The sequence below is a fragment of the Acomys minous genome (assembly GCF_964271855.1).
Source record: "Acomys minous genome assembly, chromosome: 12".
Lineage (NCBI taxonomy): Eukaryota > Metazoa > Chordata > Mammalia > Rodentia > Muridae > Acomys > Acomys minous.
The window spans coordinates 67,220,122-67,232,292 of record NC_140493.1 but is presented as its reverse complement, the minus strand read 5'-3'; the positions used below and the strand labels follow the sequence as shown (position 1 = coordinate 67,232,292).

The 12,171-nt window shown below is 48.3% G+C and overlaps 1 protein-coding gene across 12 annotated transcripts in view; it reads left to right on the top strand.

Moving 5' to 3' along the window:
* Nucleotides 1-12,171, top strand: part of RAP1GAP2 (RAP1 GTPase activating protein 2) — a 238,502-nt gene that overhangs the window by 180,600 nt on the left and 45,731 nt on the right. For all 12 annotated transcript variants that reach the window (XR_014783449.1, XM_084802775.1, XM_084802783.1 and 9 more), the window contains 4 exons: nt 1,161-1,205; nt 2,016-2,048; nt 2,402-2,614; nt 3,854-3,957. Coding sequence is in view for 11 of the 12 variants with exons in the window: in XM_084802775.1 (XP_084658901.1) it covers nt 1,161-1,205; nt 2,016-2,048; nt 2,402-2,614; nt 3,854-3,957 (395 nt within the window). In the remaining variant the exon portion in view is untranslated. The remainder of the gene's footprint in view (nt 1-1,160; nt 1,206-2,015; nt 2,049-2,401; nt 2,615-3,853; nt 3,958-12,171) is intronic.

Below are 12,171 nucleotides of genomic sequence, written 5' to 3'. Positions count from 1 at the left end.
CCCAGGGACTGTTCCCAGACAGGGGTGACTAATGCAGGACAAACTGAACAAACTCCTGACGTCACTCCCTCTCCCACCCACCAGTGTGCCAACCTGGACAGGGTCGATGGGCCCACCCAGGCAGTTTTCTGCGGGTGTGTGAGAAGCACCTGTCAGTGGGAGGTCCCTTCCCATGCCCTCCTGAACAATGCTTGGGGCATGACTCAGTCCCGCAGGTCCAGAGAAACCGCATCAAATTCCACCCGGTTAGCAGGAGTCCAGGGAGCAGGGTGTGTAGTTATAGATCCAGCTTCGACTGCAGCCCCCAGACGCCCTCCAGTTCACACTGTCACCTGATGCATTCAGTCTTGGGAGTGCCTGTGTTTCCTTCCCCCTTGCACAGTCCAGTTACGTCAGAACCTGACCGGGGTTTGCTGGGCAAGGGGCCACTACTCCCAGAGGTAAATTCCCAACGACTGCAGGCAAAACCCTTTAAAACGCAAGCCTGGTCTGTGAGCATGGAAGATGCAGGTGATGGAGTGAGGTCTAATTCTCCTTCTACCAGTGCAGCTAGGGAGACTCTCTGGGTTGCAAATAGGAAGCCCCCAGCAGAATGAGCACCTGAAGGGCCATCCTTCCTGCCTGTCAGTCAAATGGTGGAGCTGGACGGCAGGGGACCAATGTGCTGGCTCTGACCCTTGCAGATGTGGGCGCTCATCTTTCCCACTCCCGGCCCTAGGGTCTTCAGGAAGGTATTTAACCACAGAGATAAAAGCACCACCCACCTCTGCCGCTTCCACCCACACCACTTTAACTGTACACGGTCGGCATTTGAAATACGGAACCCGTTATCAGCCTCTACCCCTGCGCCCATGGCGGGAGGCCCCGGGCATCCTTCCCACCTTACAGGTGAGAGCAGGAGTCACACAGAGGGACCTGTGACTTGTTCCAGGTCACCAGTCTAGGAAGTGGAAGTGTTGTGGGATTTGAACCCAGGTGACCCGACTCAGCCCTCTTTGTACTTTTAAACTGGCTGCCGTGCAGCCTCACCTGGGGTTGGTGTTGGGACTGACAGCTTCCGAGTGTGGGAGGTGAGAGGCTGCCATGCCCACCAGCTGGCCACGTGCCCCGAGGCTCAGTGACCCATGCTTACGTGGATCCTCTCTTCCTTGTTTCCACAGGGGATCAAGCTTGAAGAGCAGAGGCCAGGACCCCAGAAGAACAAGGTGGGATAGGCAGTTGAGGTAGAGTGGCCAGGTGAACCCCGTGAGGTGGCCAGTGTAGGAAGAGGGCAGAGGGATCAGTGAGCCTGTGGGCCCCTTCTTGAACGCCTACCAACTCTGCTTGGCGCCAGGAGCCAACTAAGGACTGCCGTCCTGTTAGACTTGTGGCTGGTGGGCGGCAAAGGGATCCTGGCTCAGTGTCTTCAGGCTGCTTCCAAGCAGGCTGGGTGGAGATGTCAAGTGAGACCGAAGACCTAGAGGCCTGGCTTGGCTCCTCCCCCTTCTCTCTGTGCACCTACGCAATGTTGAGGGCTGTCAGGCTCTGGTCTCTGATGGACCACCAGGTCTTAGCGTCAGGTTCTGTTTCTAAGGCCCTACTCACTGGAAAGGGGCTGTAGGGAGTAGCCAAGGACGACCTCAATCTCTTGGTCCTCCTGTCTCTATCTCCAAAGTGCCGGGATTATGTGCCAACTTGCCCAGTCCTCTTTCTGTCTTAGCCCCCTAGGATGACAGGCTAGTGTCATTGGGTGACCAGGGCATCCGTTTTGTGTGCTGTGGTTTTGGTTGGCTGGGTTTGCGTTCAGGTCTGTCTCAATGGGCTTGGGATGCTGGGTCCTCGAGGTTGCTGCTAGAAGGCTCTCTGATGCTTCCTTTGAAGTCCTTGAGCATCCTATTATCCCTCCCCTCCCCCCCACCCCCCGCCCCCGCCAACACATCCCTTTACTAGACCTGGGTGGGGAACATGGAAACAGATGTTAGACTGTGACAGCCACCTGTAGAACTGACGACAGTGTCCTATGCTTTGTCCTGCAGGATGACTACATCCCGTACCCCAGCATTGAAGAGGTAGGAGCTCCCTGGCTGCACCACAGGCTGCTCTGGGTTCCTTTCCTGAGGAGATCATGGCCCTTCCCAGGCCCACATGGGAGAGAGGACCTTGGGCCTAAGGCTTGAGGGCCCAATACCTTTCCTACCTTTGCATCTGTGACCAAAACCTCTGAGGTTTAACTTGGGGGGGGGACCCCGATAGTACTTGAGTCCCCTGAGAAGCTGGAGATGCCCTGGGGCATCATGTTACTGCCCTTGGCCTCAGGCACAAGGCCTCCCCCTTTGGAACCCTTCAGAGGTGGTGGGGTCCCCCTCCACTACAGTCCAGGGTATGTGCGTGCGTCAGGGCAAGAACTTCCCTCTGTTCCCAGGTTGTGGAGAAGGGAGGCCCATACCCTCTGATCATCCTGCCCCAGTTTGGGGGCTACTGGATCGAGGACCCAGAGAACGTGGGTACCCCGACGTCTTTGGGCAGCAGCGTTTATGAGGAGGAGGAAGAGGACAGCCTGAGCCCAAACACATTCGGCTACAAGCTTGAGTGCAGGGGTGAAGCCAGGGCCTACCGCAGGCACTTTCTAGGCAAGGTGAGCCCAGAGACCTGCCCAGGGTGGGCCCTGCCTTGGGGAGGGAGACACGGATTTCCGGTCCAGGGCTTGTCCGTCTTCTCCTTCCAAGTTCTGTCCTACGCGTTGCTTTACCTCTGCCTTACCTAGTCTTAGGCATGATGTAGAGTCCCTGTGAGGTGTCCTTTTGGGGACCACCTCCAGCAAGTGTTTAATGAGGTAATGAAACAGATAGTGTTGGGGGTGCAGGAGGATGGGGTGGAGTGCTAACCGCTCAAGGCAAACCATGCCCTCCCTGCTTGCATGGCTGTTTACGTTTGCACAGTGCCCATCTCTCAGGCTCTTTTTCAGCGAGGTCAGATGGTGTCCCCTGAGACCGCTTGTTTTAACAAAGGCGAAGTTACATTTCCTTAAATGCATCCTTGTCTTTGGGATTTGATGTATTCCCCGCAGGCCCAAGGGAAGCAGCTAGAGATCTCTACCCGAAGACAGCTTTGCAGCCTCACTTGAGAAGAGGCTGTATCCAAACCTTACTGAACCTCAGGGCGTGTTGTTCACGGGAGGATCCCGTGGTCTCACTGCTAACTGGGTGGGCCTGGGAGGTGGGCTCCAGGAAGCAGGAAGAGCACGCTTCTCTCCCTCCTCCCTCCTGCCCCTTGTGAAGAGGATTGCTATTCAGCCTGGGTTCCTCCTAGCATGGTTTGGATCGAGTAGCTAAGTGGTGAAGAGAGCTTGAGAGTCCAGCCAGATGTAGAGTTGAGCCTGGTGCTGCCAGCCGTGGGGTGTACGGTTGGAATGGGGATGGCACACAAAGCTGTGGTCAGGATTAAAGAGGATAATGGGGCTGGGTGGTGGTGATGCGCGCCTTTAATCCCAGCGCTGGGAGGCAGAGGCGGGTAGATTTTTCTGAGTTCGAAGCCAGCCTGGTCTACAGAGCGAGTTCTACGACAGCTAGGGCTACACAGAGAGACCCTGTCTTAAAAAAAAAAAAGATCAAAAACAAAACAAAACAAAAGGATAATGGGTACTAAGGCTATGGGGCGGTTCCTGGCACATCCTGAGGACTTGGTGGTTGACACCTATTAATATCATCCTTGCCATCACTGTTGCCATTAGCAGCATCACTATCATCACTGTCACCATCACCACTGCTGTAGTGGAGCATCCCCCTCTTGCTGCTTTCTGTGGGATTCTCCCTCCTGGTGTAGGAGGCGGTATGCGGGCCATGACTGGAGGCTCACACCCAATTTCTATTTCTAGGATCATCTAAACTTTTACTGTACTGGCAGCAGCCTGGGCAACTTGATCCTGTCCATCAAATGTGAGGAAGCTGAGGGCATTGAGTACCTTCGGATCATCCTCAGGTGGGGCTGCAACCCTGGCAGAGACCACACCTCTCCCAGGCAGAGCTGGCATTAAGGAAGATGGGGGTTGGGGGGAGGGTAGGGGAAGGCAGAAATACCAGACCAACCAGTCTGATCTGGTTGCACAGGAGGGGCAGAGCTGCTGGAATCCTGGGGCTGTATATGATGTTGCTAGGCAACATGACCCAGATGTTCCTGCCAGCCATGTGGAAGCCTCAGGGTCACCTAGGTCAGAACTTCTGCAACTCTGTGTGGGACGGGGCTCCTAGGTGAGAACTTCTGTAACTCAAGGTGGGACGGGGCTCCGTGTTCTGGGAGAGAGTTGGCCAGATTGCTACCCCAGCGTTCTGGGAGAGAGTTGGCCAGATTGCTACCCCAGCTGGCCGGCCACCTACACAGGGAAGGTTGTGTGTGCTGAGGGGGGGGGGTCTTTGTACCGGAGTGGTGTCCACAGCAAGAACATTAAATCCAGACTCCTTTCTGGTGACCTCCTCGGGTGAGGGGACTAGAGCTGGTTTCTATTTGGTTCAGCTAACACGGTTTGCTGAGTTCCTTCGAACCAGAAACAGTGATGGGTGCTGGGGACAGTCATGACTTGAGTTTTGGTTCCTGGTCCCCAAAGGCTTACAGTCTCACAGGAGGGAAACAGAATTTTAATGTACGTCACACGTGTTATTCTAGTCATCTGGATAGGATGCTATAGGAGCCCAAATGAATTTGTATGTTTATCTCTGTCCCGTGTGTGTGTGTGTGTGTGTGTGTGTGTGTGTGTGTGTGTGTGTGTGTGTTCAGATGTGTTGAAGTCAGGAAGAGCCGTGTTGAGTGTAAGCGGAAACACTTGCAGGTACTTGAAGAGAACAATAATAGCTTTCTGTTTTGTGTGTGTCATGTATGTGTGTGCACGTGTGTGTGCACACGTGGACTCAGAGCCAGTGGTTGATGTTGGGTGTCTTCCTGTATTTCTTGGTAGTTTAGTTTTGGGGACAGGGTCCCACTGAATCTGGAGTTCATCAATTCATGACGACTGCCTGACCTGTGAGCCGCACGGGTCCTCCTGCCTCTGCACCCCACCCCACTAGGATTACTTGCCTGTCTTTAAAAAAAATATATATTTTATTTATTTTATGTATATGAGTGCCCTATCTACATGTACACCTGAATGCCAGAAGAGGACATTAGATTGTATAGATGGTTGTGAGCCACCATGTGGTTGCTGGGAATTGAACTCAGGACCTCTGGAAGAGAAGACAGTGCTCTTAATCTCTGAGCCATCTCTCCAGCCCACATGCCTGTCTTTTTATGTGGGTGCTCCTCGTTACTTGAGTGGCAAGTACTTTACAGACAGAGCCATCACCTAGGCCTGAGGAATAACACGTTTTTTTTTCCTTCCCAAACTTTAGGCTCTCACATGTGGGAAGGTGCAAGGATGTATATATAACCCCGCTTTGGAAAGGCGTTTGAGGGAGGGGTCAGCATGTGCCCAACTTTGGCTTATCCTGTTGATGCTGGGGAGTGAGTTCCAGGGGCTGGACAGGGGAGGCTGCTGCTTTGCCAACTGAGCAGGACCTGGTTCATGGTTCACTCCTTATTTGGAATGGAAGCCCTAGGTTTGCCAGGCACAGAAGAATAAGTTAAACAGTTTCACAAGCGGGTACTTCTTGGGTCCCTGTCTCTAAATAGGATCTCCATTAAGATGAGCCCCTGCTAAAAATAGTTCTTAATAAGACCCAGATCACAATTACATGAGATTTCTGAGGCGACAGCTGATCATAGGGGCCTTTTAATTTTTCTTTCCTGACCTTTTTCTGAAGCAGGGTCTATAGCCCAGGATGGCCTGGAGCTCACTGTCTAGTCAAGACTAGCTTCCAACTCACAATCCTCCTGCCTCAGCCTCCTGAGTGTTGAGATTGAAGGTCTGCACCACCTTGCCTTGCTCTACAAAGCTCTGTCTTCTAGTGTTAATCCCATATCTCAGATGAAATGTTTACCAGGAGCAAAAGCTAGAGACAGGTGTCAGGGACACAGCTCACACCTTGACACTGACACACACACACACACACACACACACACACACACACACACACTTAAAAAAAGTTTTAACCGGGTACGGTGACATACACCTGTAATCCCAGCACTGGAGGAGGCAGAGGCAGGAGGAATTCTGTGAGTATGAGGCCAGCCTGGTCTACAAAGCAAGTCCAGGACAGCCAAGACTACACAGAGAAACCCTGTCTCGAAAAACAAACAGGAAGAAGAAGAAGGAGCAGGAGGAGGAGGGGGAGGGGAAGAGGAGGAAGAAGAGGAGGAGGAGGAAGAGGAGGAGGAGGAGGAGGAGTTGTTTTAACCTATAGGACAGTTAGGACCAAAATGTAGGTGACAGTAAAGCTTGATTCTCCTTCCTCAGAGAGCAATGAGTTAGAACAGATGTAATTGGAGACTTTGCACTGGGCCTGGTGGCTTGTGCCTCTGTAATCACAGCCCTTCACAGACCGAGAGTTTGAGGCTGTTCCGGGCTACATAGTGAGTCTCCATAGGATATTCTGGAAGAATCTGGTGCTCTTTAGGGATGGAGAGCCAGATATCCTTCTCCATAGAACTATTTTTGTTTTAAGCTGGTAACATGTGAAACCAGTACCCCCAGGAACCCAGGAAACACAAATGTGGCTCTCTCGCAGAAAGCCAGCGGGCAGAAAGGCAATGAGACGCTGCATGCCAGCCAGGAAGCCGGACAGTCGCAGCGTGGATGTGGACTAATTGCGAGGCCAGTTGGAAACTAGGCAGGAGAAACTGGCTCTGTGGCTTAACAGCTTCCCTGGACGCAAGGCAGGACTTACGCAGGGGTGACATTCCCTTGCTGGCAGTGACTACTGTCCCAGTGGTAGACTTCTGGGTTATTTCATTTAGTGTCCCAAATTTACAACAACCAGCTCTCCAGTCGGGATGAGCATGCCAGCAGCCTCTGTGTGCTGTGCCACTAACCACCCACCGCAGGCATGTCTTCTTGTATGTAAGGACCACCTGTGTTTATCTGTTGTGAACTCTATTCATAAGACTGGTTCATTTTTTAAATTAGGCCGCGGCTTGACATTTCAATTTTAAAAGTCTTGTAAGTAGTCCTGGCAGCAGGTGTATTGAGCAGCTTTTGAACCACGGAGTAAGTCTAAGTGGGGTTCAAAGCACAAGTACTCTGCCGGATGCATTCACTTACATTTTGACAATAAAACTAGGAAATTCAGAACCAAACAATGCTTTTGAAAAATCCACTTAACCATTTAGAAACAGTCTCAATAAGTTTTCTAAGTAAATTTTAGCCCAGAGAGGAAGTCAAAGGCATAAAGTAGTGGAATACCTGTAAAGTAATGTTACTTAGGGGTTGAGATAGCTTGGTGGTTAAGAGCACTGGCTATTCTTCAAGAGGACCCAGGTTCAATTCTCAACACCCACATGGTGACTTACAACTGCCTGTAACTCTAGTCCCAGCCTAGAGGGTGCCTGTACATCCTCTTTTGGCTTCTGTGGATACCAGGCATGCACATGGTACATGCAAACAAAACACCTATACGTGCCACTTACAATATTGTGATATAAGTTGTATTCAGAGCCATCGCTAGTAGAAAATATATTGTTTTACCCAGCTTATTGCTGAATAAAAAAATGATACTTGCAAGTTGCTTTCGCTGCTAGTTGCCTCATGTGTGAGGGAATTATTAAAATAATCGACTACTTATGTGCCCTAGTGCGTCTGGGCCCCACATACAGCTTCTTGATAACGACAGCTGGCTTCATTATTATCAACACTGTTATGTAAAGAAAGGGAGAGGAAGGGATGAACAAAGATTAATGTGGAAAAAGAATGAAAAGAACTTAAGACTTGGTTATCAAATCACAACATCTACCAGGGAAAACAAAACAATACAGATGAATATTGTTAGTCAAATATAGAGGCAAAGGAGCCAGCTGTGGTAGTACATACTTGGTATCCCTGCATTTGGGAGGTGGAGTCAGAAAAACCAGGAGTTCAAAGGTTATTCTTGTCTATGTAGTGAGTTGGAGAGCAGCCTGGGATACATGAGACTATATTTCATTGCCCATATAGATAAAATACACAAAACTTACATGTAGAGATAAAGATAATAAGTACACATATATATATGTGTGTGTATAAAAGGAAACAGAATTAGGCATAAAAGATACATAGTTGGGGCTAGAGAGACGGCCTAATGGTTAAGAGGAACCGGCTGCTCTTCCAGGAAGTTTGGGATTCCCAACCTGCACCCATGTGGCGGCTTGCAACCATCTATAGCTCCAGTGTCCTCTTCTGGCCTCTGTAGGCACATCCCACATGTGGCGCCCATACGTACATGCAGGCAAACCGAGTACGCCCAAAATAAAAAATAAACATCTTTAAAAGAATCTGTAGTTACAGATGTGTCGATTAGGTAGTTACTAATGAGCGTTGTGTCCAGCATCTATCATTAAGCTGAAAATGCCTTGGAAGTAGATGCTCCAGGGAGGAACACGTTACTAGGTCTAACTCAGAATGCAGTTAAAAAGCCAAATGCACCAACGACTGTGGAATAAACCAGAAAAGTTCTCAGAGAACTCTCTCTCCAGACGTTTCTGGCTCTAGGAGCTTTTGCAGGTAGATATTTTAAACTTTCCAGGAGCAGATTTGTGTTACTTAAACTGTTCAAGAAAATAGAAAAAAATATAGAGGGCTTCTTAGCTAACTTGTTAATGCTTGAAGGATCCTTAAAAAACAAAAAAACCAAAACAAAACAAAACAAAAAAACAAAGCAGGCAAATGAAATGCCAATTCATAGGAAAGAAAAAGAAAAAAAAATAGGGTCCAATATTTATGAATAAAGAAGAATGTTTCAAGGGAAGTATCAGCCTAAGAAATGCAAATCCCTGCAGAAAATAAAGAATACCTGTGATAGTCAGCAATGTCAAGGATAGTTATTGCCAGAAATACATTATTTATTCAACGTTTGTTTTAATTGGCACTTAATACATGCCCTAGTGCTGGGGATGAGCCGCGCGGCCTGTGCACGCTAGGCAAGCACTCCGCCACTGAGCGTCACTTTCAGTGCCTGCCTACTCGTCTCCTCCCGCTAGACATGGGTAGGTTACTCAGGGTGGCTGGCACAAAAGACAGCTACAGGTAATGGCTCAAAGCCCGTGAGACTCTCAGTGTGTGTAGGATCAAAAGATTGTTCTAGAGAGATAGAGGAAAGCTAGGTCACGCATAGTGTTTGGAGTTGTTGTTGTTGTTGTTTTTTTTTTAAATCTCTAGAGCAATAAGGGTGCTACAGAAGAGACTCTGCCATGATCTGGTGTGTAGCATGAATGGCCTGGCTAGGATGGGGTAAAGGAAAGGCCACAGCATGAAGGTGGTCAGGAGGCAGCTGAGCTGAGCTGAGCAGAGCTAGGTGAGCACAGGGGATGAGCCGGGCCGCCGGCCTGTATAATATGAATGGCTCCCCCAGAGCTGTACGGACCAGCAGCCGTGGTGGGAACTAAACCGAGGTGGCTTGTACCAAGAATAGAGAGAAGTGGGTGGGCAGTTCCAAACACATGGGGAAAACTGACATTAAGAGACAGCCAAAATGTCAACCAATAGGAGAGGGGTTTGCTGCTGACGAAATGCAAATAATGGTGTGCTTTCAGGATGACTTAAACACATTTAAGACCTAAACAACAACAACAACAACAACAACAAAACCAAAACCAAAAACCTGAAGAATGAAGAGTGTCTCTCCAATGGGCCATAAATTGGTGTTCAGAGACTTGAATCAGATCGCATGGGTATATAAAGAGAGCAATTAGAATGATCCGAATAATAAACAGTTGGGGTAAAATCTAGTGCGTCCAAAGAGTGAGCTGGGAGGGAGTCCCCCGAATCCATCCAGAGTGCAGCGCAGATAAAGAGATGAAGATAACAAAGGAAGACCAGGCTTGTCCACAACGCACTGGGAGGTCTCTGCGCTCCTCTCGGGACTCCCTGAGAGAAGAGCAGGGCCACTGGTGAATAATTACCCACAAGTAAGAGCTGTGAATATGTGAGAGTTGGAGAAAGCTCACCGACTTTTTTTATATAGAGGATCATGCTTTCAAAACGAAACAGTGCTGGTAGACATGTTTAGGTGAAACAGCAGAAATCAAAGCTTAAAACAAAGTAATGCAAAACAAAAAAAAACAAAACAAAAAACAAAGTAATGCTATTCAAGGTTAAAGCTGGCCTTTGAGGTGGTGCCAGCCGGATGGAGAGCAGATTCATAGCCGACGCCGGACACTGGGATATTATCTTTAAAGTGTGTGACAGCACATGAGAACTATTTAACCTACAGTTCTGTACCCATAGAAACTATCATTAAAGTTAAAATTGAACTGGCTGGGCAGTGGTGGCGCATGCCTGTGATCCCTGTATTCAGGAGGCAGAGGCAGGCAGATCTCTGAGTTCGAGGCCAGCCTGGTCAACAAAGCAAGTCCAGGGCAGCCAGAGCTCTGTTCACAGAGAAACCCTGTCTCAAAAAACTAAGGTGAGAAACAAAACAAAATAAAACAAAAGATAAAATTAAATTGTTTTCAAATGTTTAAAAAATTTAGAGTGGTGTGCCTCTCAGAGTCTCTGTGGAAGAATTACTGAAGGGGGCTGGAGAGATGACTCAGAGGTTAAGAGCCCTGACTGCTCCTCCAGAAGTTCTGAGTTCAATTCCCAGCAACTGCATGGTGGCTCACAGCCATCTATAATGTGATCTGACGCCCTCTTCTGGCCTGCAGGTGTACAATGCAGGCAGAGCACTACTGTAAACATAATAATAAATAAATCCTTAAAAAAAAAAAAGAATTACTGAAGGATACACTTTAGCCAGGAGAAAAGAAAAACCTGGGAGAAGAGGTGCAATTTGAAAAATAACAAGAAATAGGAATGTAGTATTGACAAGTTTAATTGCTGACTGGGCAAGGATGCATTATTTGGCAAGTTTCAAAGGAAGGTTGAATTCATATTTATTTACAACAAAAGTAGCAAGGCTGGCATGAAGGGAGAAGTCAGTGGATGGAGTGTGCCACAGAGTTCCAGAGGCTGCTGGGGAAAATGTAAACACGTATATTGGAAGATACAGGATATAGAGGGATAAAAAGAATAATAAAACCAAATCAGTCGGGCCTGGTGGCATATGCCTGTAATCACAGCACTCGGGGAGGCAGAGCCAGGTGGATCTCTGTGTGTTTGAGACCAGAACAGCCAAGGCTACACAGAGAAACCCTGTCTTGAAAATAAACAAACAAAAACAAATCAAACAAACAAAACTACAAACACCCAGGACTTCTTTCAGTCAGAGGAATGCTAGAGAGGAGGAAAAGGAAAATAACCCATAGAAAATATAAAATGACAGACTTGAGGTGATTCCAAACATGCCAGAGGTCACAATAAATATAAATAGATTAAGCTGGCTACTAAAATAGTAGAAAATCAGTTTGGATTATGAATGCAGCTATATTTTGCTGTAAGAGACACTGAGAAAATAACATGGCAGGGAAAGATTTAGAATAAGGGAATGGGTAAACACACACTAGAGAAATAATAACTAAGACAGCTGGCGTAGCAATATAAAAACAAGACAGTGTAGACTCTCAGTTAAAAAGCATTAGGTGTAAAGGAGCATGCCTTTGTCACCTGGGAACGTTTCTTTCCCACTCCCAGTGTTTTCCTCTGTGTGGTGGGAACACTCATGTGTAGCACCCCTGGTTCTGTCCCTGTTTCTTATAGCTGTGTTCCGGAGTAAGAACTTAATGTGTGGCTATCTTCTTTTACTCCTTTCTGCTTGGAGTTTTCTCTCAAGTCACAGGAGGGGTCTTTCCTCTGCCTCCCAGTACCTGTGATAAAGGTAATTTCTGAGGTTTGGCAAGGTTTGTTTTGTGGTCACACTGAACAGTACTTTTTCACTTGGTCTTTGTCAGCAACAGAGAAGTGATTTCAGTTCCTCACTGCCTTACTCTTCCTTGTTACTTTGTTTTGCATTTGTTTGCATTCAGAATACAGAAAGATGCCTTTTTGCTGGGCTCCCTCATAGGTCTTTGCCTACTTCGTAATAAAGAGGCCGGGAGGCCAGAGAGGTGGCTCAGTGCTTAAGATTCCCAGCCCGCACACAGGCAGCTCCCAGTCATCTGTAACCCCAGTTCAAGGGACATCTTCCTCCAGACTCCGTG